This window comes from Equus caballus, chromosome 1 (assembly GCF_041296265.1).
Source record: "Equus caballus isolate H_3958 breed thoroughbred chromosome 1, TB-T2T, whole genome shotgun sequence".
NCBI lineage: Eukaryota > Metazoa > Chordata > Mammalia > Perissodactyla > Equidae > Equus > Equus caballus.
This window is the reverse complement of record NC_091684.1, coordinates 24,720,823-24,745,862: the sequence shown is the minus strand read 5'-3', so window position 1 is coordinate 24,745,862 and position 25,040 is coordinate 24,720,823. Positions and strand designations below refer to the sequence as shown.

The 25,040-nt window shown below is 40.6% G+C and overlaps 1 protein-coding gene across 9 annotated transcripts in view; it reads right to left on the bottom strand.

Annotated features, from left to right (window-relative positions):
- The window catches only part of SORCS1 (sortilin related VPS10 domain containing receptor 1), a 484,049-nt gene that overhangs the window by 140,337 nt on the left and 318,672 nt on the right, over positions 1–25,040 (bottom strand). For all 9 annotated transcript variants that reach the window (XM_023639764.2, XM_023639760.2, XM_023639752.2 and 6 more), the window contains one exon: positions 20,072–20,145. In XM_023639764.2, the coding sequence (XP_023495532.2) occupies positions 20,072–20,145 (74 nt within the window). The remainder of the gene's footprint in view (positions 1–20,071; positions 20,146–25,040) is intronic.

Here is a 25,040-nt window from a genome sequence, read left to right as displayed (position 1 = left end):
AGCGTGAAGCTGTCATTTTAACCTCTCCCTTAAGCCTAAGAAACATGCTTGCTTGCTTTCTTCTTGTCTCCATACTGACACACTGGTTTCCCAGAACCAAAGGTAGACGGTACAAATAAATAAAAAGATAGACAGACAAATAAAAATAATGATTAGTGATGAGGATTTTTAGGCTGCTTAATTTTAAAATGGTTTATGATGAGGATTTTTAGGCTGGTTAGTTTTAAAACTACAGATGAGATTCAGGCTCCAAGGAGTGGAATTTGTTTGCCCCTTTGTTGGGAAACATTTACATTTCTAAGGGAAACCTCTATCTGTGAAGATGCCTCCCTCTCTGTGCCAGGAAGAAAGGGGAATGGTCTTATCTCTAGAAGCTCTTAATGGGGAAGGCAAGAACTTAAGTTGGTTGCTGTCTGGCAATCTCATGTAACTGGTTTAGGGTGGTGGCTTCTGACCTTTACTTAATCCGATTTGATTCTTGTCTAAAAGTCATGGGATCACCCAATGACCAGACCCCACCTGCACTGATACCATTTTAACTTTTTTTCATGTTCTTTCCTTTGTCTTGTAAAGAGATGAATCATATACCTATGCCTTAAATTTAGCCCTAACCCTCAACTCGGGGCAGCAGCAGGAGCTCTGACTGCCCGTGGGTCCTGTCCCCACGCACCAGCTCTGCCTGCCCATGGGTCCTGTCCCCATGCCAGCGGGGGCAGCAGCAGCTGCTCTGCCTGCCCATGGGCTCTGTCCCCATGCCAGCGGGGGCAGCAGAAGCGGCGGCAGCAGAAGCTCTGACTGCCCATGGGTCCTGTCCCCATGCTATTCCACACTATTCTCTAAATAAAAGAGCACTACTGCCAGATCTTGAGAGTCTAAGAAATCTTTCTTTCGACTCCTCGGCTCACCGACCCCGCATCAATTAGTTTCTTGAATGCATAATGGCTCCTGAGAATCAGCATGGCCAACATCCTCAAACTCATCAAATTCTGCATTTCATCATTCTTACCCCAAGCCAGAAGCCTGACTGTTTAGTTATAGGATGACTGCAACAAAGTATATGAGAGACAGACAGACAGACAGAAAGAGAGAGAGAGTGTGTTTGTGTGTGTGTGTGTGTGTGTGTAGGAGAGCAAAGTGAGGAATGGGACTTCTGACCCAGAAAGAAGGAATACAGAAGCTCAGGAGGGTCCTGGGAAGTAAGGATGTTTGTTGCACAAAGTGTTTGGTAGAAATAAAGCTGCAAGCTTAAAGAGGAATGCTTAGAATGAAGCAACATGTCTTGTGACTATTGTGGGAGGGACATTTCAATCACATGTGAAAAACCCTGTTTGGGGGTATATAACCACTATGTGCACCTCACTTCTTCGGTGCCCTTTCTTCCTTCGGGAAGAAAGGCCCCGGGCCATGGTTCCTCATAAAGCTTTGTTTAATATTCTCTTGCTATTCTGTCTCATGTGAATTTAATTCGTTCTCCGGCCAGACGAACCCCCATTTGGGAAGAGGATATGTCTTCCTCCCCTACAGTATCATACCCTATGCATTTTTAGCAACTTGTTAATTTTACTCAATAATATATCTTAGAGACTATTCCATATCAGAACATAAAATTGAGATAGTATCTCCAACGACTTTATGGCAATGTGCTAAATGAAAATATCCAATTTATCTAACTATTGTCTATTGACTAACTCAAAGCAAAATGCGTATAAATGGAAAAAAATGCTACTGAAAATACGCATTCAAAATTCACAATGGTAAGCCACCTCCGGGAGGTTTTGGAATTGGGAGTGATAGTCAAAGGGATCATTATCCTCAGAAGGAACTTCTAAAATTTTTATAAGGAAAGAAGACGTATTTATGCATCACTCAATATTAATAAATCTGTACTATTAATAAAAACAAGAAAATTTCTCCAGTCTGGAAAATAAAGTCTAAGGAGGGATGTAATCAATGTGTGCAAATCACGAAGGAATAGAAAGAAGAGATGAGTGAAGTTTGTATGAGGAGATCTGGAATTTTCTCAGATCTCAGAATGCTTACACCTCTGACACTATCTTACTAAAAGTGCACAGGAAGGCCACAGTTGTGAAAGAGTTGTGGCAGAGAAAAACAAGCCTCGGACAACAGAAGGTGTGTGTCTCTGTTGATCTTAAATTCAGAGTCAGAGGAGGAAGGTGTGGAGGTCTTGCTTGGGACTGGAGGGGCCAAATTAACAGAAGACCAGGAGAAGAGAGAACCTCTCCATTCCCCTTTCTTTCCATTTCTGATAAGGACAAAGAACTTCATACTAGAGGGCAGAGCAAACATGAGTGTCAAGGAATTGAAACCTGACCATTTTGCTGCTGGAGACAATTTGACCCAGAGAAATTATATTCCATAAGAGAATTCCAAGGACAGCAATCTCCATATTTTTTGTTTGAACATATCAAGCAAGGAAAAAAAAATGAGCACATGTACAATATATGATGCTGTTAGAAATAAGTTGTAGAAAAGCACCAGAGTACTTATATATTAAATTTAGAAGATACACACAAAATAGAAACTAAAATAGGAGGAAGAAACCTCCGAAATTCTAATATCTTCTCCCATCTATCTCCCATCTCAATGAATCATCTTGAACACCCCTGGGGTGTTGTTGCATGTGACTCATCTTGGAGACTATTCCTCTAGACTGAGGACTCTGGGGGTATCCTTAACAGTTGAAACTTAATAGGGCAGACAGTGGATCCTCAATTAAATTTTTTAATGAATGGATGAGTTCAACAAATATTTACTGAATACTGACAACGTGCCAGTGGTAGTTCTAGGTGCTGAGGGTTTGGAAGTGGATAAAACAGAGGAAAATCCCTGTACCTAATGAAGCTTACATTCCAATAGAGAAGGCAAGGAGCGTATAAATATAAATGTATAATATATCAAGTGGGGATAACATTTCTCGAAAGTTGTGTAGGAATAAAATGTATATACATAAACTATACGGGGCTTTAACTACATCAAAAAAACTACTGTCATATGATATTGATCAGTCGCTGCTATCTATGTGTTAAGTGAAGGATTGATGTCATATAGGGCCTGTGAGGCTGTGCCCTTGTTGGTGTCCTGCTCATCAATTGTCAACAACTTGGATAAGGATACATCTTGTGTTGCTAGAAAATTCACACATGACACAAATTCAGGAAAAATAATGATGAGGTAAGAGAAAGGTAGTGTTAGCTCTGAAAGCAATTTACCTGCCTAAGGGCATACGGCTAATAAATGATACAATCAGACTGGAACCCAGGCTTTCTAATTTCTCTACAGCTCCATGTGCCGTCTGTGAAAATGTTGATGACAATAATACTTAATAATAAGATTGTGGTGAAGAGTAAAAGAAAGAGTATATGTAGCTCCCACTATGGTCAACAGTATGAATTAAGGGATCCTTTAGAGATGGAAAGACTGTGAGAGATTAACCAATCCAAACCCCTCATGTCACAATTAAGGAAACCAAGGCTTCAGGAGAGCAAACAAGTTGTCCAAGGTCATACCACTCAGATAGTGTTACGGTTGGAACTACTGACCCTGGTTCTTGACTCTTCCCAGTGATCTTTCTCATGAAAACACAACATTCCTTTTCTTTTTACCCCTTCTCAGGAAAGACAGTGTTAACTCAGAAGGTAATGTGTGTGTCTTACGCTATAAAGATAAGGAAAAATAACAGGGAATCTTCAGACATTTTGACATCCTGCAAGGATTATGTGTTGCTATCGTCTGAATGTTTGTGTCTCCCCAAAATTCATATGTTTAAACCTAACTTCCAACGTGATGGTATTACGAGGTGGGGGCTTTGGGACATAATTAGATCATGAGGATGGAACCCTCATGAATGGGATTAGTGGCCTTATTAATGAAGCCAGAGAGAGCTCCTTTGCCCCCTCCACCATGTAAGGACACAGTGAAAAGGTAGCTGTCTGAAACCCAGAAGAGAGCCTTCATCAAAACCCTACCATCCTGGCACCCTGATCTCAGACTTCTAGTCCCCAGAACTGTGAGAGATAAATGTCTGTTGTGTATAAGCCATCCAGTTTGTGGCATTTTACTATAGCAGCCTGAACAAACTAAGGCATGTGTACTGGGGATGAGGGTACTGTGGGCTTAGGCACATTTGAGAGGCTTCCATGTCTCAGAGACTGGAAACAGAGTAGACATTAAGTTTAGTTCAGACCCTCAAGTATCAGGGCTTCTAAGTTTGAAGGTGACTTCTCTGTAGTTACTTGCAAAATGACTAATAAATCCTGACCCTTCTCAGAAACAATGTCAGTCTCCACATTGAACAGCCAGGTCCCGGGACCTCACATAAGGCTTATTTAACCATCCTTGAATAGCTCCTCCATACTTTTTCAGTCTATTATGACACAAAAGCATTCTCCTGCTTTATTGCTGGGTATTGATACTCCTGAAAAAATACCATAAGAAGTTATTGCCCACAAGCCCCTCAGTGGAGAAGGGAAAGTGGTCCAGTCAGTAAAGTTTGGAGCAAGGACAGAATTGGATTAGATACAGGAGGAAATTAGATTCCTCTTCACAGCAGACACAAAAATTCCTGGGGTGTCAAATGGCAGCTATTCTCCTTAGTACTTTACTCATTTATAAAGAATTTCTGGAGTTCTGAGTATAAGGTGTGAAGAGATTTGGAACTGGGCAAGTGTGGAGATGCTGTCCTATGAAAATACTTTGAAGGCAATGCCAGTTTGCCTTGGAACTCATATTAACTGTCCGGCCAAGGAAACCAACGTGATGATGCAAAACATAAAACACACCTTTTAATTTACCTTAAAAAAAACAGCACTCCATTATGGATGCAAATTCTTAAAGTTAGAGTTGGAAAGATCTCAGTGTGATAGAGAAGACAGGAGAAGAGAGGAAGGAGGGGGAGAGGGGGTAATTAGAAGGCAGAGTAGGAATGGGAGGGGAGGGGAGAGGAGAAGCGAAGAGGAAGTGAAACAGGAGACGGGGAAGAGAAGATAGGATGAAAAAGAGGAGTAGAAGAAAGGGTTGGAGACATGATGAGGAAGACAAAGGGGAGAGGAGGAAGAGGAGCAGGAGAGAAGAGATTCCATTCTCTGCAACTATTCTGCAGTGGTCACAGTGCCTTCCTGTTAGTTGTCTCCCACCAACCCCAACCTCCCCAAACTGGGAAATATACTTGACTGCTTTATTATTATTATAATTATTATAATTTATTTAAGTAACACCGATTTAAAACATCTAATTGTAAAAGCAATATGCATTCATTTAAAATATAATAGAAAGTGTACCAAAGTATAAAAAGGAAAATAAAATATTCACACAATCCTTCCATCTAGAAACAACCATCTTTAACATTTTGTCATTGATCCTTTAGTCCTTCTCTATGTTTGTGTAGGCATTCCATTTTTCAAACAACTTTGGCATCATTCCATTAACATAACATAGCGTAACATACTATAACATTGGGATGCACTATTTTGCCAGCTGTACCACATTCTATAATTCACTTAACTGATATTCCAACCATGGAGTATTGGTAATGTCTATACACGAAACTGCACTGATTATCTTTGTGGGTAAATATTTGATGTCTTTCTGACCTCTTGCTTTTTCAATAGGAAGAATTATTAAAAGAGAGAATTTCACTGGCTCAAAGAGAATGGGCATTTGTTAAAACTCTTGATATATTGTCCAACTGTCTTCCAGAAAGTTTAGGCAAATTATGCTCCTAGGAACAGCATATAAGAGTGTCTGTTTCCCAAGCCCTTACCAAGGCTGAGTATAATTGTCCCAAAACTTTTATCCATTTGATAGGATAATAAATCATACGTATTTTTTGTTCACATTTTATTTCCTATTTGTGAGATTAAACATTTTTATGTTAATTAACATTTTTTGCTTTTATAAATTGTTCACATTTTTAGTCTTTATATCTATACGGATATCTTCATTCAAGTATTTCATTTATAACAGTGCTTAAACTGTTTAGGATATTTACCCATGTCCTGTACTGTATTTTTCATACATTTTTCAATTGGTCAATTCAGAAGCTGCATTGTTCGCTCGGGGAATTAAATCACTGTTAAAGGACAGAGAGCAGCACCCTTCATAGAGGTTTGTTTTGCTTTTGGGAGCAGCAAGCCTTGCATTTTTCCTTGGCTAGGACAAGGAGAGACAGGGAAAGGGAGACGTGTGTGCGTGTGTGTGTGTATGTAATGGTGAGTATCCTCCGTCACCCTCTTTGTGGTGAAGGTGTGAGATGGCCAACTGAACCAACAGGGGAGAGCCTAGAACTCCTGGGGGGAACCCCCCCTCCATGGCCAATCAAGCAAATGCATCACTGGGAAAATGCATTTCCTGCTGAGTTCTTCATCCAGGTCAGATCCTAAAATGCTCCTTTAAAATGAACTTGACTAGGCAGAGAGGTCTTGCTCTGAATTAGCAGATGGCAACTTAATGGCACATTAATGCCCAACAGGGATTATCTGGCCACCAGCTCAGAGCCAGGGCACAGAGGTACCTGAGGTGAAGAAGAAACAACAAACTATAATTCAGAATTGGGCTTATTCACCACCTTTTCTGGTCTCCTCTTGGCTGAGCTACGAAACAATGATATTAACAAATAAGTGGTCAAGAGGGGGCGATTACTCCTTACAGAAGAATTCCAGTTACTAAATACATGAAATGATCAAAACAGAAAATTTCAGTTACAACACCATGGTAATAGTTGCTGTAGGCAAGATCCACTGATGATTGCTAAAATTAGTGGGTGAAATGCATAGACTCAAAGTGTATCTCCCAAAATATTATTAATTATGGTGGTGATTTTAACATATGTTCACACACTTTTTGATACCCCTCCTGCCAAGACTTGGAGCTTAATTCTCCTTCCCCTGAGTATGAACTGGACATAGTACTTACTTCTAACAAATGGAGTATGGAAAGGAAAGCAGTAACTTTGCAATGGGGAAATCTGGCAGACACTACCTTAACGAAGTGGTCAAGGTTAATGCCATTATCAGTAATAAGATATATTGATACATTGTACTCCTTGATACTATGTCATGAGAAGGGCACATCATTTCTGTGATATTCTTCCCAACAATCTATTACCCTGTAATCATGAGAAAATATCAGACCAACTCAATTTGAGGGACATTCTACCAAATACCTGACCAGTAGGCTTCAAAATTGCCCAGGTCATCAAAGGTAAGGAAAGACTGAGGAACTGGCACAGATTTGAACAGACTAAAAGATCTGACAGATAAATGCAGTGTGGGATTCTGGATTGGATCCTAGATCAGAAAAAAGGACATACATAGAAAATCTGGGGAAATCCAAACAAAATCTCCGGTTCAGTTGATAGTACTTTACTAATGTTAATTTCTTAGTTGTGAATTTTGCACCATGGTTACATAAGATGTTAACATTTGGGGAAGCTGAGTGAAGAGTACACGGGAACTCTGTGTCTTATCTTTGCAAATCTTCTGTAATTCTAAAATTATTTCAAAATAAAAAGTTAAGGGGAAACAAACTATACTCAAATCTCATAAGGATATACTAAATTATACCAAAGCTATTATAAATAGGAAAGTGATCTATTTTCACTAAATCGTTGTCATGATGTGGAATGGATGGGTATGTTGTCATTTCATCATGTAAAGCAGGTAAACTACTGTAGCATTTCAGCTGTCAGAAGTTTATGATTCATAGATTTCAAAAATCACAAAAAATCAACTTTTATTATTTTTCGAAAAATGAAAAGATTGGAAAAGTGGCTCTTATTACTGGATGTTCTTAGTCTCCATTTGTTCAGAAGTAGAAAACAATGTGGACAGAGAGACTTTTTACTCATTCCAGGGCTGCCCTGGTTACTATGGAAAGAGCCTGATTCCAGCCGACAACATAAATATGTGGGGCCCAGGAGCTGTTAAAACGAGAGGTCGAATGTGAGGCTTGTGCCTGATGTGGCCATAGGCTATATCTGTTTTGGATTCCTCTGTCTTAGGCATCTAGTTTTCCTCGGCTACTGAATTACTCAGGAAGGCTAACTGCCCATAGGAGGCACATGGAAGAGCCAGCCTGTTCCCTGGGTTGGTGATGCAGACGCTATCCCAGGCACATAAATATTCTAACAAGTTTCATCTTGTCACAGTAGAGTCATAAAGTTGCTCTGTTCAGCACATGATAATGGCTTTGTAATTCAATTATTGGTGGTATTTGTCTTCTGGGATTTATATGCCTTAAACTTCGGCACTCATGTAAAACCCTTTACCATAAATCTTGGAAATGCTGCAGCAGGTTCTGTCCCCCACCCTAGGGCACATCTTGCCATGCCTGTGAAAACCTTGACAGCTTTCTCTAAATTATGGGATTGCTCTGTTTAGAGATGTTGATGTTTTAAGTGCCAGAGCCAACAATAAAAAACAGTAGGACAAGCCCATTTCCTCTAGTTATTCTCTTTAAAGAAAGATAGATCCTGATAGACAGATAGACAAAGCTCCATTCTCAATCTAAAAGGCTGTTTTCAGCCATTTATCTAGAATTTTGTAGAAGAGATGGCCTGAAAGTCACAGGAGGTCAGATAGGATAGCTTCTAAGTTCTCTAAGAATCTTGAGATTCTGAGGCTAAACACATCATGGTTAGTCATCTACATGGAGTCATTCGTCTTACAGTTGCTTTTAGGATCTTCCTCTGCCTCCTCTGCCTTTCATTCCCACCCAGTCAAATGAGCCAGTTTCTGGGTCTTCTCTACCCTTTTGGCTGGAATTTACCATCCCACATCCTAATTGGTTACCTACTAAGGCAACCCTATCTAACCTTTGATTTGAAAAATAAATATCTATGGCTGCCTCGTCTCTAATATTTATTCCTTATTTTTCACTCCTTCAACAAATATTTATTGAGTACTCAACTCATTTCATCAATTCCAAAATACTCACTTTTTTTTTTTTTTGAGGAAAATTAGCCCTGAGCTAACATCTGCCACCAATCCTCCTCTTTTTGCTGAGGAAGACTGGCCCTGAGCTAACATCCGTGCCCATCTTCGTCTACTTTATATGTGGAGCGCTTGCCACAGCATGGCTTGCCAAGTGCTGCCAAGTCCACACCCAGGATCTGAACCAGTGAACCCCGGGCCACAGAAGTGGACTGTGTGCACTTAACCGCTGCACCACTGGGCTGGCTCCTTTTTTTTTCATTTTAACATCTCTTAAATCAGTAGGTATCTTATATCATTAAAATATTAAAGTTTAATTGGCAGAATTTTTTTTGGACAGATACATAAAATAAGGGTGTGTCTTCATTTGACAAAATTTTAGATTTGATGATATATAGTATGTGCCAGGCACTGTTCTAGGCACTTCTCTATCCTAGCTCTTTGGTCAGTTTCTTCTCATCTTTGGCCTATCAACAGACAAATCCCTTTCCTTAGAAACCATTCCCTAGAAACTCCCCCGTCATAATTCAATAAGAATATATATCTGTGTGTGTGTGTAAATCTTTTCCTTTCTTTTTCCTCTCTCTCATCCCTCTATGTTTCAACATAAGATGTATTAATAGTGGCTGACCTTACAACTCGGTCGTTTGGTTACAGAATATAGAAAGGGGAAGCAGGACTCAATTAGAGGAGGAATATCACCCAAAGAGAGATAATGTGACATATGCAAATTTTTATCATCTTTTTGAGGAGCTATTTATCACGTTTTAAGTTGTACAGGGAGAAAATCTCATTATTCCAGATAGAAGCTTAGTTGTGTTTTTGTTTTTATTTGAAAGTTATATGTAGTTTCAAAAGATGTGCCAGGTTTTCAAGGGGTAGGCTATGGTGATCTTGTACTGGATCAACTTGGACAAGCCACCATTATATTTCCAGAGTCTCTACACGGTTCCGAGTTAGACCCCACCAAAAAGAAATATGTACAGTTTGGAAGGCAGGAGAGAAGCAGAAGCCACTTCACTCCGAAGGTTGTTTTGTTTAGATCTGATGAGAGGCAGTGCAGAAGCGCTCATAGGTTCCAGTGTGTCCTCACCCTTCCCTCCCAAGTGCATCTCCAGCTTTTCTTCCAGATTGCCAGCCTTGTGAACTCAGGCCCAAAGCCAGATGCTTGGTTGCAAATTCCGAGGGGCAGCTATGCAGGGGCAATACCCTTTCTTATACTTCTGAAGGAGCTCCCTCTGCGGGCACACCCCCCAGCAGCTGCAAGCCCCCTGAGGGAAGGGACGATGGTTTCTCCATCTGCATGGCCAAAAGGCGGCTCTGAAAATTACTCAGCTGATGCAAATTAAATAAATTGAGTAACATGAGTTTTCAAATAATTGAGAAGGTGTAAAACAAAAGAGTAAGCTGACTTTCTATCCATTGTTCCTGATTCTGGGGCAACACAGAAGTAAAATGCATGTACACATTAAAATTCTCATTGAAAATATAAATTATTAAATTGAATATCAAAATGAGATTGCCACATTTCAGAAACTCTTTAATATCCATCTCCTCCCTATTCCTCTTTTTTTATAATAGTTAATATTTATTCAGCATAGTGTATATTAGAGTTTAGCCTGAATTTTTATTTTTACCCTGAGAAGTATATGAGGAAGACACTATTATGACGACCATTATACACATGAAGACTATGAAAGGTTAGAGAAGTTAACCAAATAGCTCATCACCACACCCCTTGAAAACAGGATTCTAACAAATTTAGTGTTCTGAATCCAGAGCTCTCACTCTTAAACATTAGACACCATCTCTTACTGACTAAAAGCAACATACAAAGGTGGCCAATGATTGAATGAGCAAGAGAAATCACACATGTAGATGCTGTGCAAACCCAGAGGCTCTTGAACTTGAAGGCTAAGTGAGGTCTGACCACTAGGGCATAAGTCCATTTCTTTTAATATTATTCTAAATTAAGAAACCATAAATTATGAGGATTTTCCCCTCTTCCATTCTCAGTCAGTGCTATCTCTTGCACTCTGCCATCATAAGAGTTCTTAGTGGAAATCTAGAGAAGCGATCAAATCTCAGTTGCTCAGAGAGAGGAAGTGCAGTCCATGGAGACAGAAAACTGTCAAGATAAGGAGGACAAGAATTAACCTTGGCCATTAGTGAATGAAGGTCATGAGGAAAGTGATGGGCTCACACTCTAGTGGGGGAAATTTAATTTAATTTGTAGGGAAAACTTGCTAGTCATAGGAGGAGATGAAGAAGTGGAGGAAGGTGCAAGAGGGTTGCAAAACACTACTCATGTGGAGATAATTAACAGAAAAGCAAAACAAAAAACAAAACACTAGGTCTCTCAAGATAATGAAAATCCTCTTATCTAGCACCCATAGTACAGGTACAAGAAATGCTCCACTGCAGCTCTTGGGATGGTCTCAGGAATGGTTTGCCGCCACTTCTCCCTGCTCCTTACCCAAACCACACACATGGTTCAGCTTAGAGGGTAGGGGGCTCAGAACCAGAGGAGACTGCTAGGGAGGAGGAATGACAGTATAAGAGAAGAGAGAATAAAGCCCATAGTCCACAGAAAGTGGGGTTCTGAGTTCTTCCTAATCCCATATTCTGAAACGTGTAAAGGATCTGTGAATACGGGCAGTCCAGGGCAGTACTCCCTGTGAGAGCAGTCTAGGATGCAGTCACTCTGGCTTTGCTTAAATTTCTCTACTTATATGGATCTCATTACTCCTCAGGACAGCCTGCTGAGTTAATAAATAGCCTACTTCATAGAAAAGTGTTCATTTTACTGATCTAGAATTTTCCCCACTTCAATATATTCTTTGATGGCTTAGAAGTCTAACCTTTTCATCAAGGGTCACCTATTACGGCTCCCTAATTTAACAGATGAAGTCCACTCAAGATGTGTTTCAATCTGGATGTGTTTGTGGGTTTGTGTGTGTGCATACACATGTATGTGTGCATCTGACGAATTTCAGTATCTTATATGTGTGTGTGCATGTGTACACATAAGTTTCTGCTGCTCTGTTTACTATCGTACATAAGATAGGAACATTTTAAAGACAGAGTCTTGGTCGTTAAGGAACTTATCTTGTAGTACAAGAGGAAAATGAAGAAGTAAAAAGATAGATATAGAAAATATACTAAGTGCTAAGTTACTTAATAATAATTATGATAATTTGTCATTTTTATTCTCAAAATAAGCCTTGGAAGAAGGAAATTGAAACTTGGGCAGATGAAGGAGTTTCTCAGAATCACTCAGTTAGTAAATAATGAAGCTGGGATTTGAACCTGCATATGCTGACTCTAAGCCCATGTTCTGTCAATCATGTACACGGACCTGTAATACAATGGATGTTACAATGCACCACATTTTATTTGTGAAATAATCACATTTAAATTCAGAAAATAAAAAGATTCTTCCTGCCTGGAAAAACAAGCAGCAAGAACCAAAGAAGGCTCCGTGATAGAGGCAGACTTCAGTCTAAGGTCATAAAGGTCCAATATTGCGATCCAATAATGACAAAGATCCTCACACATTATGTCTGTAGTCAAAGACCAAACTTTCCTGACACATAGTAGGTGATAAATTTAATCACTCCTAAAACAAATGAGGACAGTTTATCCCCAGGTAGAAGCATGTATAAAACCATAAAGATAAGAGGTATGGACTGGTCCACAGACTAATCAGGGCTTAGAATTATTTACCTGGCCTCTTGGAATTTAGAACACAGAACTTGGAGCCCAGGTTGGCAAGATCCTAGCTACATTCTTACTCTTTTCAATTATATGTTGTAAGCACTGAGGAGCAAGGCAAACACTTGAACAGGGAAATGCTTACATGATCGCTTAGGCAGTAGCGTGATATGGGGAGATGAATGGAGGGGCTTTCTCACTATTCCTAGTGAGAGAAGGGGGCTGAACCAGTGTAATGCTAAGGAGAATGTTAGAGAAAATTGGCAGGCATAACTTCATGGACATAGAATTGACAGAAACTCAAAGATTTAAGAGGGGGTGAGTAAGAGAACAAAATTGAATGTGACTCTAAATGCTGAGGCTGGGATAAGGGGAATGTAGAAATATGGAAGCCTATAAGAAAAGCTGATTCTGAATGGAGACATGTTCCACTCCTAGCTCAACATAAAATCAAAAGTGAGTACTGGTCTTCATTTAGAAGTTCTCTGCAGACAACGGCCTGCCTCATAGCTTTGAGTGAAAGATGAGGCAGAGTATTTTGAAAAAAATAGCCATAACCCCTTCCAAATATAGTACCAAATTATCTTGTTATTTTGATAGAATAGAGTTTTCCTTTATTTTATTTTATTTTTTTTGTAACATCATTAGACTCCATTCCATTTCCAGTTTTCAGGATCTGGGGAAGGAAAAGTGCAGAGGATTCTTTGGGTATTGAATCCATTAAGCCCATCTAGGGAAAGAGAAAAGAGCTACAGCCAACTCATGCCATATCCTCCAAGGCCCTTTGGTTGAGTAGCTTAGAAGTCTTGGAGATGCTGTGTTATATGGCCGGGAAGGAAGACAAATGGTCATGGTGATCTGGTGTATATCAAACAACAACAATGGGGGCTGGCCACGTGGCTCAGTGGTTAAGTTCACTCACTCCGCTTTGGCAGCCCAGGGTTTCACTGGTTCGAATCCTGGGTGTGTGCACGGCACTGCTCATCGAGCCATGCTGAGACAGCATCCCACATGTCACAACTAGGACTCACAACTAAAAATACACAACTATGTACCAGGGGACTTTGGGGAGAAAAAGGAACAAAATCTTTACAAAAAAAGACAACAACAACAAACGGGAAAAACCCCTTGAAATTGGCTTGGAAGCAATATTCAACAAGAACTGGAGGATGACTGGGAGTGATATGAGTCAGAATCAGAGAGAGAAACTACTTTAAGTCCTGGAGTGTTTTCTGACCATAGCCAAATGAGTTGGTAAAAGTTTATGGATCTGCCTCTCACGCCTGAGGTTAGAGTAGAGAACCACAGGCCAGGTATATAGATAAATGTGACTTTAATGACTGAGTGTAGGGCCCAATGGATACGAGGTCAACAGGAAATATCTGCCAACAGAGCAGTTCTGAGTAAGAAGAGAGCTCTGTAGAGCAGGGTCCTCAGAGAAGCTTCCAGGAGAGCTGGAGCTCAAACCAGTATTTATTGGTCCCTAGCATAATGGGGGTGGTGAGGTACGCTGGAGAAAGCATAGCTCGGTGCTGAAACAGCACAGGCTCTTTAGCCAGACATACCTAGGTTTAAATTCCATCACCAAAACTTACTAATGTGTGACATTAGGTAAAATTATTTAAACTCTTCAGGATTTTGTTTTCTTATTTATCTTCTTATTACTCATGTATAAATGGGAATCAAAACATCTCCCAGCAATGGGCTTCTCCTGTTGATAACGTCCCCCTTTCCTTGGTAAAAGTACCCCAGCCTTTCTTGGGACTCACCATTCCTTACCTTCTGTCCATGTGGTTTATTGGAACTGATTCTACCCCTAGGACTAGATGTGAACATGTCACCTAATCAGGGTCCATAACATGTAATCCCAGGAGTTTTTCTGAAACAACAAGGAAGAAGGTGTTTTCTTTTCCATTGGGGTGAATCTGGGAAGACATAAGATGTCAGAGACCACCAGGAGGAGAGAGTAGGCCTGAGAGGGAAGCTAAAGTAGAGGAGAGTAGAGCTGATTGATGGGGAGAGGTCAAGATCTGATGACTTTAATGAGCTGCTAGATCTAGTGGAGTCTAGGTAGAGCTAGACCTTCTGACCTTCAAGATCTATGAGCCAGTATCTCTTTTTAAATTTTTTTCTTAAAACAGGTTGCATTTTTCTTGTCTTGAAAATGAGTTTTGATCAATAAATTATTTCACATCATTGATTTGAGGATTGCTTGAAACAATCAGGCAAAACAGTTTGCACAGAGCTTCGCTCAAAGTAAGTGCTCAATAAATGGGACTTGTTGCCAAAACTGTGGAATGAGAAATCATTCATATTGGCTGGCGTTGAACCATGAGAATGAATGAGAATGTGTACATGCTCAAACACATCGAGTATGGAGTTGTAAGTATTTCCGTACTTCTTTGCTGTACAATACAGCTGTCATATGCCCCCTGAGGGACATTAGTGAAACAAGGCTGGCATGCCAGAACAACAAAGGTTCACTGTGGAGCCAACTCTTAGTTTTCTATGAGTAACTTAGTCACATAAAATATGTAATCATCATTCAGTCATCCCTGTTTCCAGCCAGCCCCCAGATGTCAGAACAACACAATCAATAAGGTAAGTCTGAACCTATTTTTAATTAAGTGAAATGGCTCTAAGATTGCCTTGACTTTTATATAGATAATAGACTGCTGAATGGTTTATAATGAAAACTGCCTCCCAAGGCTTTGTCCTGAACTTGAATCAGATCCCAACAAACCACATTCATAAACCTCTAATAAGGAATTTGCCTTTCGGCAGGAGCTTCACTTATTCAAGGCATTTGAGTACCACTGATCCTTCAATTCCACGTTCTTCTTCAATGTCAAAATGCAGCATCTTGGCCCTTATTTACTGGACTATTAAACTCAGTTATTATTAGGGGATGCAGGTGGGAAATAAGTCTTGAATTCGGGGCTAATCTTAACTACTGCAAGCAAGGGCCATGGACACAGACAGACCATGTTTCAAAACCTAGCCGTATTACATACTATGTGTGATATGTTGGATAAACTACCTCACTTTTCTATTTCATCAAAAGGAGGATACAAATCCCTACCTCACAACCTTGTTATGAGGACCAAACGGCATGATTTATCATGTGCTCATATCACTGTAGTTACCTGACAAATACAAATCCCTATTATGGAATTTTATCTTGCTGACACTGAGTTTTCTCACCTGTAGTTTTTTCCTAATGAAAATCTATTCTCCCTTTTTATGATAACATCTTTTTCCCTTTTTAGGAATCATCTCTCTCCCAACCTTGAACCATGCAGTTTGACTGGAACTCGACCCCACCTTCTATTTCAGTTCCCAGTGTAGATATGTGTCTGACCTACATAAGTAATGTACCACCTTGTATAGCCTTCATCCAAGCTAGACCACTCAGATTCAATCTCTGGAAATAAAAGGAAAGAGGCCAACTGGTTTCACGGGGCTTCTAAACTGTCAGAACGTAAGACTAAAGCTGATGATGTTCATCATTGCCACAAAAGGGGAAAAGCCAATCTGTGAATGAAGCCAACACAGAGGAACACAAGAGTAACAGATGCAGAAAGTCAGCCGCTATTAATATTATTATCACTACTAGGCAGCGGGCACTTAATACAATTCTTAGGCGCCAGGCATGTAACCAGTTCACAAGAAACATCTCATTTAATGAAGTCGGTATTAATTATCTTTACTGTACAGAAGAAAAAACTGAGGCATGCAGAAATTAAGTAACTTCCCCATGATCCCTTACTTAGCAAATGGCAAAGCTAGAACTCACACCTCAGTATCTCTGAGCCCCTAACCTCCAGGCTGTAGTGCCTCCCAGTATAAAAGATTTCTGACATAGTAAAGAACAAGACTTATCACAGTTAGCTAAATCAAAAGGACACCTATTCTATTAAGGGCAATATTCTGCTAAGATATGTTTTGTAAGATGGCCTGTACATGTAAATTGGTTTTAGAAACAATTTGAACTCTTTGGAGGAGGGTTCATATTTATGTTAGCTATGGTAGTACTAACAGCAATCACTGTGATAACATAAAAGTAGGCTCTTACAGTCCATAAATATTTTACAATTGCCATAGATTATTTCCAGGGGTGGCATTACTATTGCTGTCCATAATAAAGATATTTCCCGAGTCTATTAGGTGATGAGGAAAAAATAGAAATTCATCTTCACTTTTCTCTGTGGGCAACACTATGTTATTACCCAGGGTCACTTAACAATTTGATTTCGCACTAGGAAAATTCCCCTCAGTCCTTTCCAGACCCCCATATCCAGGCTCAAAGAAGAAATGATTAAAGGGGGCTTCTTTTAATTAAGCTTACTGAATAATCCTAGATAGCCCCATAGTTCCTGTGTAATTTGAAGCAACTGGTTTCCAGGAGGGAGTCTAAAAATCATTGCTGTGGTTGACACCTTTTCCGCAAGCCTTGGGAAGTTTCTCAGAGTCAGAAACTACAGACCATGTGGCCAGAGACCATGAGATTTTCATCAGCAGTCATGTACACTATGCAGTTTACAAGGTCTCTCGCCTTCTCTGGAAAAACCAACCAAATTTAAAGAATCTGCAGGGGCCATTGCCAAGCCAAGTTGGAGAGAGACACACACAGGCACTGTGGCCAAAAGCGCTTTGGGTTTTCTCTTCTCATCTGCCTGAATGGGCTGGATTTCCAGAGATCACAACCCCAGCTCAGAAAAAAGGTCATGAGGCAGAGGCAACAGAGTCCACTGATTCAGTAGAGCATGGACATTGGAGCCAGACTGCCTGCGTTTGAATATTGGCTCTGCCACTTTCCAGCTGTGTGATCTTAGCTAAATTACCTGACCTCTCCATATCATGTGTTCCCCATCTGTTAATGATGATAATGCAGGGCTTACTTCATAAAATTGTTATGAGGATTAAGTTTGAATAATGCTTATCACAATGTTAGGGCTTGAATAAAGAAGATGTAATTCTCTGTTCCCAAAGACAGAAGGAGGGGTATTATTTATTTTACTTAACAGATTAATTAGAATTCATACACAGTCAAGTGTAAGGTTTTTATAAAGATAGTATATTATGACATTTGGTTACAAGGCCTTTGCTAATCAGCCTTTCACAGAGAAGACCTCCATTCAAAGAAGAGATAAGAATGGATTGCAGTTAGCACCAGTCCACTCACCTCACAATGCTGTGTGTAAATATGACCCCCAGTGAGCTGGAAAATATTATGGACCATGTACCGCTTACATGGGAAATATTCTCATTTCAGTTCTTTTTCTCCGTGCATCCTTTTAGTCAATGCTTTTCTTCGTTTCTGTTGGTAGGAACAAACTTCCGTCCAGTTCTCTGTGAATTGCAACTTTCTACCTTCTATTGCTGGGTCTATCTGCACAAATTTTTAGTCTCTTAGAAGCAGGACTTAAGGATAGATTTGTCCCTCACACTTTCTCATCAACTCCATTTCCAGGTTAAATTAGGAGGACCACATACATTTCTTTTCGTCTTTCCTTTATTTATTTTCTGAGGCCTTTCTATGCACATATAAGACCAAGTAAATGAGAGAATGAAAAAAAAAAAAAAATACATGGGCCCTCTTTCCAAAAAAGTGATTTTATAATTTATAGGCAAAACACAGAGGTACAAGGTGTCTTGTGAATAAGGGACACGATGAGTAAGAGGGGAAGAGAAGAAGTGCTCATCAGAGAAGGATGACTCAATGGTAGCTAGAGTTGAATTCCCAGAGAAAAGAAGAAGCTGGTTTGGACACGGAAAGCAAGGCTCAAGCCGCTCCTGAGCAAGAGCAGCAGTGGGAAAAAGTCAAATAGCTTCTACGTAAAAAAACCCTTTAATCATAAATGTCTCTTTATGATGGGGGAACAGGTACCACTCCATGTAGAAGTCTCTCCATGTTATCTCGGAGCCAATTTGTTTGTAAATGACTTGTCTTTCACTTTCTCAGGCAGTTTCACTAGCGTTCTAAGAGATTTCTCTAATGCAATTCTCTGGCTTTCAACTCCCACAGGGGTTTTAGGGCAGTGTTTGAAAACAAGAAAGATAAAAATGCATTCCTCCTCAAAGTGAGAGAATTGGGGTGGGGTGGGGGGCTACTGGGAGCATGTAAGTGCAGAGGCTGATGAGAGGCAGCGTGATTTTAGGAGGAGTATAGGGGAGACGTCTTTTACTGTCGTAGTTGCAGGAGCTCATTGGCTCCTGAAAGGTCACTGCCCCAATGATTCTGAATGATGTGAACGAGGGATATTTAAACTCTGTCTGAGCTAGTTCTTTATAGCACTTTTTACACTAGCAAAAGTCTGGAAACAGCCTAAATGTCTTTTCCCCAGGCAGATTACATAAATTAGGGTAAGGTAGAGTCATATCTTTTGGCAGGGGTTAGGTTGTAAATTCAAAAGGGATGGATAAGTAATGTTGAAATTACACTAGAATGCTTCATACTTTGTTCTCGCTTTGCCAGGATCTAGGCCCTTGGAAACTCCAAAGCCAAAAGGAACTCGTGTTATTTCTCTTCTTTTCATTTGTAGCCGCCCAACCCCATGGAGGGAGGCCACCTCTGTTTAATCAGGGGGATGGCCTCCGGTGGCAAAAAAGAGAAACTTTCTTTGTGTCCTTGTTTCTTTTGCTGTTCCTCTCTGTCTCCCCCTGTGTGAGGACACAGCAAGAAGGCAGCCCTCTGCAGTATGCTGCAGTATCCTCTGAAAAATCCGGGTCTTCACCAGGAGCTCAATCTGACAACACCTTGATCTTGATCTTGGGCTTCCTGGCTTCCAGAACTGAGAGAAATAAATGTGTTGCTTAAGCGATCCAGTCTATTGTATTTTGTTATTAGCAGTCCAAGTTGACCAAGTTCTCACACATATCTATATACGTGTTTGGTAATTCATAGAACGTCTATGTAAGGAGAAGTAAGACACTAAGAACATTGGTTGCATCCCATATGACAGGAAGAAGGTCTAGAAGCCTTGACATCAGGAATGGGAGGAAGATCTATTTGAGACTAAAGACGATCTACTTATTTACACTGAAAACCTTCATTCTGAACATGGAACATACGTGTGTATAATGCTTTTAGTAATAAAAATCAGTATTAAAATGTTTTTCAAGTATCTGTCTCACAAGTCTCAACAAACTATAACAAAACAGCAGTGACAAAGCCCTGGCTGTTCCCTAATCTCAGTCACTTATTTTGGGTTCATTAAGTCATTTGTGACACTGTTTAACATTCCCATAAAATGTTTACTACTCCAGTGTCACATCCTGCCGTGGGGGATGTGGGCATATCCCAAAAAGAACAGACCTCATGTGAGAGCTCTGGGTGAGAAAAGGAATCCCATGCTCATTTACTAGGTGATAGCTTAATAAAGTGCACAAAATAAAGCAAGACTTACCAGTAGAACCTGTTTGGTGCGACCCCTTCCTGGATAAGCTGCCACCTTCTTCCAAATTCAGCGGAGCTGTATAACTGTAGAGAAGAGAAATTATTCAGCACCATGACCTAATAGTGCATTGAATGCACAAACATCACTTCAGTGAGTCAGTGATAATAATAATAATAATAATAATGATGATGATGATAATAATAATACCTACTATTTATTGAGCTCCTGCCATATGCCGAGTGAGTGTTCTACACATCATCACTACTCCCCACATACAATCTGCAAGGTAAATATTAATATCCCCATTTTATAGTTGAAGAAACTGAGGTTGAGTAAGATTAAGTGATTTGTTGGAAATCACATGCCCACTAAATCTTAGAATGAACTAAGATTCATACTCTGTTCTGCTTGGTAAAAAAATCAGCTGTACCACTTGGCCTAGCACATGCGGATATGCAGACCATTGTGTGTGACACAAAGAAGTGCGAAATCCAGGCCTGGCTCTTGAAGAGCAGAGAGTATAACCTGAACCTGACTAGAATAATGAGAAATGCTTGAGGCCACCAGTGACAAATGAATGCAAAGGAGACTCAGAAGTCAACCAGGGATGTTTCAGAAATGTATGGGGATTCAGTTGGGATCCAAACGAATGACAACATACAAACTGCCAAAAATAAGACAGTCATTACTCACAAAGGGGACAATATGGGTCAAAGTGGTGAGATACACAAGGACAGGATATGAATAAGCCTGGCTTAGCTAAATAAATTTAGATGAAAATGTTGAGGGCAACTTGGAAAAAGTTAAGATGACCAGAATTGGTCCTGCAGGCAAGAGGAGCCAGTGTTGATCTTTTTAACAGTAACCAGAGGAACTTCAGGCTATAACAGCAGCCCACATGGACTAAGCTCTTACTATGATCCAAATGCTTCTCATGCATTATTTCATTTAATCCACACACTATCCCTGTGATATATGACGTTACTATGGACATTTTACAGTTGGTTACACAGCTGGTAAGATTTGCAGTCCATTTGCTACACTGCTTCAGTATTCTCCAAAGGCAACTGCAAAGGAATACTGCTCATGGGACAGAGTCTAACCCTCTACATACTCCATCCTCTCCAAATGCCTTTCTTCTCCTAAGTCTTCTTCTTCATCTTGGCTTGCTCCACCCTTCTACTCTGCTCCAATAATCTTTACAGCACCATGGAACCCTCTTCTGCTTCCAGAAGTGTCCTCTGCTGGCAGCCCAGAGATTCCCATTCCTCTAGGCTTCATATGGACATTTGGCTACGGACTTGAAAAATATCATTTGGAACGTCTCCTTTCTGTTCTGTGCCTGGTCTGTAACCCGCTCATACCCCGATCTTCCACCACTGCACTTGCCAAATCCACAGTGAATGGATGGTGAGTCATACTGTACTGAGTACCATGACTGTCCAGCCTTGTCCTCTCTCCAGCCCCAGCACTCATTGAAGGGTCAAATGACTCACCCAGTGATTCACCAAGGCTGCAGATGTACCAGGCATGTCCAAGAAACACTCAACTCAAGTGAGTACTTACTGACCCTCGGAAGAGCTTGCTATGGAATTATGTCCATTGGATCAAAACACATTCTGAAGCCAAAAAAGCTGAAAAGTCTGGCTACTAAAGCAAGCAGGTCATTTGGCTCCAACTACACAGTATTTGGGCATCTGGCCAAGGAGAAACTGTGTTTTTTTTTTCTTTCAAGCCTTATTATTTTTCTCTGCCCCATCATGGCTGGGGGACAAAAGTTTCCTGGGTGCATTTCATGCTTGATTCGTTTTAAGAGTGCCAAGGAGAGATGGGGAGGCAGCTCCCCTCGTAGAGATAACAGAGAATGAGACAACTCATTCCCTCTTAATACAGAACCCAAGCAGCTAGGGGAGGCACATCCTTCCTCTTATTTTCCAGCATGTCCTGAACACCTTGCATTTAAATATGCAGACTTGTATAACAACAGTAGGGACTGATCTGGGATCTGGGAGTGTCTGCTTCTGCCTTTCTTCTTGCTCTAGCTTTTATTAAGCCCAAGGCTGCACTTGTTTCTATGAACTTAAAGGAAACAGAGTTCATATCATTTGTGTGTGCCTATGTCTACATATAAATGTATGTCAATATCTAGATTTACATACAAAGATTTATGCAAGTATAACACAATCAGGGTGGTGTGAAGTAATAATAATTATGTGTGTGGAGGCTGAACTCAGACATATCCTGAAAATCACACATAAATTCTGAGGGCTCATGTGGCTACACCAAGGGATTGCCATCCCTGCTCCCCCACAGAATTCATCTCTGTGAGGAAACACTGGGTGCCAGCATCAGTGGTTTTTTTTTTTCCTCTATGTTTTTTAAAATTGATGCCCCTAGGCTTGGACTCAAAATCTGTGGGCCAGACAGGTATGTGTCCCAGCCAGATATTTGTTTTTATCCTCTTCAAGGGGCTGCTTTGTTATTTGTGAGCATCCAGAGGCCCCTCAAGCAGTGAGTATACTAAACAATCCAATAAACCAAGCCTCTCTCGTTCAGCTCAGCAACATCCTTTTCAGTTTCCTCTCTCCATAGGCAGCCTTTGGTTGGTGGACTCACCTTCCCATTCACACCTGGGCACATTCCCCCTCCCATGGTTTCACTGATGCTACCCGCTCTGGCAGAGGTGGCTTCAAGACTTGTCTACCTCAATGTCAGTCTTCTTTTCAAGATCAGATCAAAGGACAGCTTCTTTATGAACCCTCTCCTACACACGAAAATTCCTAGTAGCCTCAATTCCAAAGAAAGATGATACAATAACAGATGCTATCAAACTACAGGTCACATATTTACATTTAATTTTCTTAGTAGCCTTTCAAGAGGGCCTTCTACTAATGCAAGGCAGAAATTCCTTCCTATCTAAAATCATTCTAAAACATGTGAAACTGTTCCCTGCCTCTTTGATGAGATTACAAAGTTTTTATATGTCAGGAATCCCCTCCTTCTATATCTATACAGTGCCTAGCACAGAGTAGATGATCAAGAAAAAAAATACTGATTTTGGGGGCCAGGCTGGTAGAGCAGGGGTTAAGTGTGCACGTTCTGCTTCGGCAGCCCAGGGTTCGCCGGTTCGGATCCTGGGTGCAGACATGGCACTGCTTGGCAAGCCATGCTGTGGCAGGCATCCCACATATAAAGGAGAGGAAGATGGGCATGGACTTTAGCTCAGGGCCAGTCTTCCTCAGCAAAAAGAGGAGGATTGGCAGATGTTAGCTCAGGGCTGATCTTCCTCAAAAAAATATATATATATATCGATTTTGTACCACGCAAATCCCCTAGTGATGAACCTACCTAGTAAAGTACCCAGGTTTCCCAATGAATGGACGAAGGTAATTTATCAGAGGAAAATGTTTTGCTTCCATGGATCCATAGCTAGAAGTTTATATATTTAAAAAAAAAAAAAATCTACAAACACCAGCACATTTGAAATTCCCAAGGATTTGCAAGCAGGTCTTGCATATTCATCCCTAGACGAAGCTGCTCTGTATGCTGCACCTACTACTTCAAACATTTGCCCCTAAGAAGCTAATTGTCCAGCTTGGTGTTATACTAAGAAAGGGAGAAAACAACCACTCACAGCCATTCAAGGTAATGTGTTAACTAAACCTGCAGAGTCTGACAGCAAAGTTCTCCTCCACAAAGAAGGGAATGATATCAAAGCCTTTTACCCAATGACTCTGTCTCAGCCGCTAGTGGAAGCCTTCTCGTGTAGACCGAGTCAATGGCCTTTAATAAAATTCTAGTGTTGGCAGCACCTAAATAAGATTTATTTCACTCCCTGTCTGTCTCCCCGGCTCCAAGGTTTCTTTTGACTGTCAGAAAACAGAACTGAGAATTATCATACTATCCGTCACATTAGAAAAAGCAGCAGCAGTGTTCTCCAGCGATGCTGAGCAGAGAGGGAGAGATTAGGGAGAGGAAGAGAAAACATTTGAACTAGTTTTAGGAGGATAACAAGTTTCAGCTACTAACTCTCCATCATGAACCTCAAAATGCCATTCTTGGAAAGTATTTGATTTTGGTTTTGTTTGCTAACACTGGTACAAAATATTGGTAAAAAATGGAAGGAGCAGAAATTTTAGAAAGGACTTTGGTTAACTAAGAATGCAAGAAAATCCTTCCTGTCTAAAATCCTTCTGAACTCTCTGAGACCACTTCCCTGCCTCAGCAAATGTAACTTAATGAGCACGAGCCTAATGCTCATCTATGCTCAAGATCTATCAGCAGCCTCAGGGCCAAACCCTCCACTCTGTCATTATGCTGGTCTGGAGCTATCAACACTCTCTTTCCTGCCACGCTTCTCTCCTGAAGGGTTTTTCTTTTCTTTTAGACATCTCTCGCATTGGCTTGTTTTCTTGCCATCTGCCTTTGTTTGCTATGAGAAGAATGTAGATAAAAATACAGTTAATTACAAAGGAGGCAATTGCAAGGGTTAGTTTTGTTATAAGCTTTTAACCAATTGTTCAATCTTCTCTGGTGCCACCCTCAGGAGGCCTGGAGAGCTGCAAGTTGGATGAGGGCACAGGCTCCATGGAGAATAAAGAGGGATGCCACAGGGGGACAAATAGCTGGGGGGTGAGAAAGAGAGGGATTCACTGGCTTTGCTCAGGATTTCTAATCTACAGCAGATTAAGATAGGGTGAGAGAAGGGGGTATGAGAGCAGCTGTTTCCAACTTTCATTTTCCAACTTCTTACCATTCACATTTTGGTTGAATTCCTAGCAGAGCAGCATCTTTCTTTGAAGAGAAATTCCTAGCAGAGTAGCATCCTTCTTGGAAGAGAAATCCAACTTCCTTATGTTGATGCAAAAGCTTGCAATCATTGCTGTCTCTGGCAAGTCTTCTCAATATTTCTAAATTAGGTCAATGTAGCCCCTCTCTCCAGATTGTTCGACAGGCACACACTAGGAATTTTCTTTTG